At 37.8% G+C, this 5868-nt stretch overlaps 1 protein-coding gene across 10 annotated transcripts in view; it reads left to right on the top strand.

Moving 5' to 3' along the window:
* Positions 1-5868, top strand: part of Chd9 (chromodomain helicase DNA binding protein 9) — a 234087-nt gene that overhangs the window by 189899 nt on the left and 38320 nt on the right. For all 10 annotated transcript variants that reach the window (XM_026777294.1, XM_013354625.2, XM_026777295.1 and 7 more), the window contains 4 exons: positions 3275-3378; positions 4529-4646; positions 5269-5326; positions 5602-5644. In XM_026777294.1, the coding sequence (XP_026633095.1) occupies positions 3275-3378; positions 4529-4646; positions 5269-5326; positions 5602-5644 (323 nt within the window). The remainder of the gene's footprint in view (positions 1-3274; positions 3379-4528; positions 4647-5268; positions 5327-5601; positions 5645-5868) is intronic.

Below are 5868 nucleotides of genomic sequence, written 5' to 3'. Positions count from 1 at the left end.
CATGTGGTTGCCGGGAATTGAACTCAGGACCTTTGGAAGAGCAGGCAATGCTCTTAACCACTGAGCCATCTCTCCAGCCCCTCTCTTTTCCTTTGGCCTATGACTGATCTACTTTTATTTTCATAGCCACTGTTCCTTTGATTATTCCTTTACTTTCCCATTTAAAAATAAATCTACTTTTCTTTGGATTTTATCAAGTTTATATCTCCCTCATCTTAAATTTAAATTTGTATACCAAATGTATCACCTTTGAACCCAGTATCTCTTCTACCATATTAGTGCTCTCTTTGATTTCAGACTTTTCTTTCTTTCTTTCTTTCTTTCTTTCTTTCTTTCTTTCTTTCATTCATTCTTCCTTTTTCTAGACAGGATTTCTCTGTATAGCCTTGGCTGTCCTGGAACTTGCTTTGTAGACCAGGCTGACTTTGAACTCTGCCTCCTGAATGCTGGGATTAATGGTGTGTGCCACTACAGCCCAATTTAGATTTCTTTTAAAAAGTATATTCATCATGTCAGGGAGGACAACAGGAACTTGATGGAGCTGACAATGTTACATTCTCAGTCCAGAAGCAGAAAATATTGAACATCTGTGTTTAGCTCACTTTCTTCTATACAGTGTAGGATCCAAGCACAGGGAATGGTGTCACTAACAGTGAGTAGGTCTTCCCCTCTCTTAACTTAGTCAAAATAATCCTCACAGGCTCTTCTCCTCGGTCATTCTAGAACACATCAACTTGATATTAAGTTTAACTATTACATATCACTTAGCACTTAGCTTTAATTATTTGGGGGTTTTCATCTTGGTGGCTTATGTTTTATTTCTGTCTTCATGCATTCAGATCTCTATCTCATGTCTTCATCTCTTTCTTACTTCAAAACTACATTTCTCACAGGTCCCAACATTGATTATTCTTGCTTAGAATATTCTCTTTTTTTCATTTTTCTGTTCAGCCCCTCCTTTTCCTTAGTTGGTGTGGACTAAGACTCTCTTTCCATCTCTCCCAGTCTTGTTGGGGTACATGTTCTACTAGTAACATACCATGTCATTGTTCATAAACTACTGCAGGTACCTCTTTACAAAGCTAGGGGGCATCCATTTTAATTCATTTTAGTTATTTGAATGAAGGATTTAACCTGAGGAACTTCAAGAAGTCCTTATGCAAGAACATCAAATGATTTTAAAGACAGAAGACTTGGGAGGCTGAAGCAGAATGATCAAGTTTCAGGTCAGCCTGATCTACATAGTGAATCCTAGTCAGCCTGATGGCCAACATAGCAAGAGATTGCCTTTAAATAAACAAACAAAGCGGAAGAACAAAGAACCACCAAAAATCAACAATAGTTGCAGGCCAGTCTTATATCCCTTTTGCTAACAGTTTAGGAACACTTCATGGTCATGTGACACTCAAATTTGAACCAAGTTTTCACAAGCAGGAACATTTTTTTCAATCTCCGTCAATACAAGTGTCTGGACGCCAAGCGCCACCTGGTGGTAGACAGGGGATCCTCTACTACAATTTTCCTTTCTGGGATCGATCCCATATTCTCTCTGCCCTTGTGTCACAAACTCGGTCAAATAAAGATTTCCGTTAGCTATGTTCTTTGTCAGTTTTTGACAAATAGCAGGAAAATCATTCTCTCTCTCTTTTTCTCTACTAAGCTAAAACATTTTCAGTTTTGACTTATTTATAGAAAAGATGTAATAAAGTATTTGCTGAAAGTGCTGTCAGTTTATAAAGTTCATTTCACCCACATCTCACCGTGAGCTAAAGACTTCTGAAAACAACCGTGAGCTGCTTATCTTTTTTTTTTTTCTAAGCACATGGAAAACTTTCTCATTGTCTATGTCTTCTTGTTCAAGATTATTGCTGGTGAAGGGGTGTTTGCCTAGTCCAGGAGCACATGAACCAGCGTATCTGTATATGATAGCCAAATTAAAAAAGAACTTTTTTATTAGTAGAACTTAGTTATCACCAGAAAATTTAGCACGTTAAACCTAAAGGTCTTTGCTAATTAATGTAGGAAATTACAGTGACAAGACAGGGATGACATTGCTTTGTATTATATTACTTCTCTGCATTCTTAAAGATTGATAGTTTTAGCACTTGGGAGGCAGAGATAGGCAGATCTCTGTGAGTTCAAGGCCAGCCTGTCAACAAAGTGAGTTTGAGGCCAGCTTGGTCAACAGAGTGAGTTCCAGGACATCTAGGGTGGTTACACAGAGAAACCCTGTCTCAAAAAGCAAAAAACAAACAAAGAGAAAGAAAAATTGACAGTTTCATAAAATCAAGTATCAAAATTCTCAGTCTTTTATTATCTGCAGTATACTCCAGTTTTTCCCCTTTGACTACTGAATATCAGGACACACACACATACACATATGCACACACACAGACAGACACATACACCCACATGTACACAAACTTACACATATGCACACATAGACATACACAGATACATGCACATACACCTACATGTATACAAGCATACGTATTTACACACACAAACATACCTACACCCATGTGTACGTATGTGTATGTATGTACACCCACAGGTATGTATGTATATACATGCATCCACATACATATAACAGTATATGCTAATAATTAAACATTAGGAATGTATCTTCTAAGCTATACAATATTTTAAATCTCTACAAAGAAATAAACATACCTACAGCTGATGTCATTTTATGAAGTCACCTCTGCTATTTGGAGAAAGTTCAAGGAGAATAGTCTCATGGTTGGATGAGATTCTTGAGCTGTCACCAACCCTTTCATGAAAACAGCCGACTTGCCAAAGCATTATGGGTTATTAGAAGAGTTTGAAATAATCTGAATTGTCATTTGTATCAGAATACTGGTTGGATAAATATAAAAGTATTATTTTTCATAGTTTAAATTATAAATCAAAAAACCTAACTTTTAAAGTGTAATCTTAACTGATTTATCAAAAGATGTAACTTGTTTTTGAAACACAAAGCACTTCCTTTGCCCTTTTGAAACCCAGTTTTCTCATATACAAAATATTTCAACCAGATGGTTTTTTTTTACCGAGCTGTTTGCTGCCATGACATTCCAGTGAAGCACTCTGTGTATGTAAGGGTGAGGAGACTGTGCCTCATGAAACCAGGCATAACCCTTGCTAAAATATATTTGTTTAGTTGAGCATAATGTTAGTCATTTTATGGCATCTTTGTTGCTGTTGCATCATTTATACCTTTTTCCTCCTTTATACATATTTATAAAATTCATAATCTTGTGCTGTTTTTAAGTGACATTGATGTTTGGGTGCCAGAGCCAGACCACTCAGAGGTTCCTGCTGTGTGGTGGGATTTTGATGCTGACAAGTCACTTCTTATTGGGGTTTTTAAGCACGGTAAGTAACGAGTGAGCGGGGAGAGCACTGATGGAGAATGGAATCCCACTGTTGCTTAGTTTATTGGTTTCCACCTGCAGTTTTACTCCAGTAACATACACACAATCATCAGAACCGTAGAGTGTTAGAACTAAGTTTGCATTCACTTCTTTTCCTCATGAGGAGGTGCCAGATGTGACTTGTCCTCTGGGCTGTCAGTCTTACACAGTCTCCTCCCTTAGAAAGAGTTACATGAACTATGTGTATGATCAGCTTATTCTACTTTTCTTTTTTATATGTTTTTTGTTTGTTAAGATGTATTTATTTTTGTTATATACATATGAGTGTTTTGTCACCATGCATGTATGTGTTCTATGTGTGTGCATGTTATTCTCAGATGCCAGAAGATGGCACCAGATGACCTGGATCTAGAGTTAATGATGGTTGTGAGCCACCATGTGGGTGGGTGCTGGGAACCAAACCTGGATCTTCAAGAACAACAATGTTCTTAATTGTTAAACCATCTCTCCAGCTCTGTTTTTACTGTTGTTTTTGGTTTGTTTTTTTAAGATTTTACTTTTAGATGGAGTGTGTGTGTGTCTGTGCGCGCTTGCGCGTGTGTGCTCATCCAATGGACAAGTTGTCCAAAATAGAATGTTGAATCACCTGGAGCTGAAACTAAAGGCTATTATAATGAGCCTAATATGGGTGTTGGGAACTGAACTTGGGTCCTCTAGGAGAGCAGGAACACTTTTAACTGGGCCATCCCTCTATTCGTCTTTGTAAAAGATACATTTAAATTTTTATTTTTTATTTGTTTGTTTATTTGGATTTTTTGAGACAGGGTTTCTCTGTGTAGCTTTGGAACCTGTCCTGACACTTGCTCTGTAGGCCAGGCTGATCTTGAACCCACAGAGATCCACCTGCCTCTGCCTCCCAAGTGCTGGGATTAAAGACGTGCATAACCACCTCCCAGCTACATTTAAATTTTTATAAGTATTAGTAAACTGTGTTATATTTGTGATGATCTCAAAACAGTATCTTTAACCCAATTACTTAAATAAAATGTTCCTTTTACCCCCAAATACTAGTCACTGTATATATAGGGAGTCTTTATATTTACACAGCTTCTTTCTGTTCTCTGTGCCTTTGAAACTGGTGATGCTTGCAGGTTATGAAAAATATAACACCATCCGAGCAGACCCAGCACTGTGCTTCTTGGAAAGGGTGGGAAAGCCTGATGACAAAGCTGTTGCTGCTGAACAGAGAGCAAATGATTACATGGATGGGTATGTGCATTTTAGACTCAAGTTCTCCATCTATGTTTTGGTTCCATTCTTAATGAGGTTTATCTTTTTTCTTTAGGTTTGTTTATTTTATTATTTTATATGTTTTGCTTGCATGTATTTATGTATAACCTTTGGGTGCCTTGTGCTCTCAAAAGTCAGGAGGACTTTGAATCTCCTGAGGCTGGATCCAATGGTTGAGAACCACTGTTGTGGATGACAGGAAGCAAACCTGGGTCCTCTGCCAGAGCTACAAGTGCTCTAAACCACTGACCCAACTTTCCAACCCAAGGTTTATATGTGTGTGTGTGTGTGTGTGTGTGTGTGTGTGTTAAGCTTGTATGAACATGACCATGTGCTTAGAGGACATGGGCTAACTTGAGGTGTTACTCTTCAGGATTTGCCTACCTTGCTTTTTGAGAGTGATCTCACTGATTAGACTAAGCTGGTAAGCAAGCAAGCAAGCTCCAGAGTCCCCCCATCTGTGCCTCTCTATCATTGGGATCACAGATGTGTACCATCACTCCTGGCTTTTTCTATGTTGCTTGGGATCAATTTGACCTTTAAGACAAGCCAAGAAATCATCAGACCATTACAATAATTAGAATACTTGTTATTCTAACAGGGATGTGGAAGACCCAGAATACAAACCTGCCCCTGCCATCTTTAAAGATGACATAGAGGTATGTTTTGGATCAGCTAGAGGAAACAGAAATGGCAATTGTGAGAACTAAGGCAAGAAGTTGTGTTTTGTTTTTGCTAAGTGGATTGCTGCTAATTGTTTTGTGGGCTGAGGGTATAGTATTAACTATTAACCCCGTAAATTCTGGCTTAATTCATAGCTCAGACTGTAAAAAAAAATGTGTTGAAAGAGAAGTCTCAAATATGAAGAAGTTTGGCTCTTTTTTTAATTTATCTTGACTCAGTTACTTTGTGACAAATTTCTCTTTTTTTAAAGGATGACGTTTCCTCACCCGGAGACCTCGTCATATCAGATGGAGGTAGGTTGCACTTTTTCACTTAGCAGCAGTATAATTTCACATCCTCATGAACGAAGAGATCACATTTTTTTCCTCTAATATGTAAGCATAGTACTTGAAACCGTTGATTGGAAATTTAACAGTACTGGTTTTTTTTGCAATTCCTTAGCTCTGAATTTATAGACTAGACACTTTGACTGTGGCTTGGTTATTAAACTTATATGTGAGATTAAATTATTAAATGT

This window comes from Microtus ochrogaster, unplaced genomic scaffold, assembly GCF_000317375.1.
Source record: "Microtus ochrogaster isolate Prairie Vole_2 unplaced genomic scaffold, MicOch1.0 UNK54, whole genome shotgun sequence".
Lineage (NCBI taxonomy): Eukaryota > Metazoa > Chordata > Mammalia > Rodentia > Cricetidae > Microtus > Microtus ochrogaster.
This window is presented reverse-complemented; position numbering and strand designations above follow the sequence as displayed.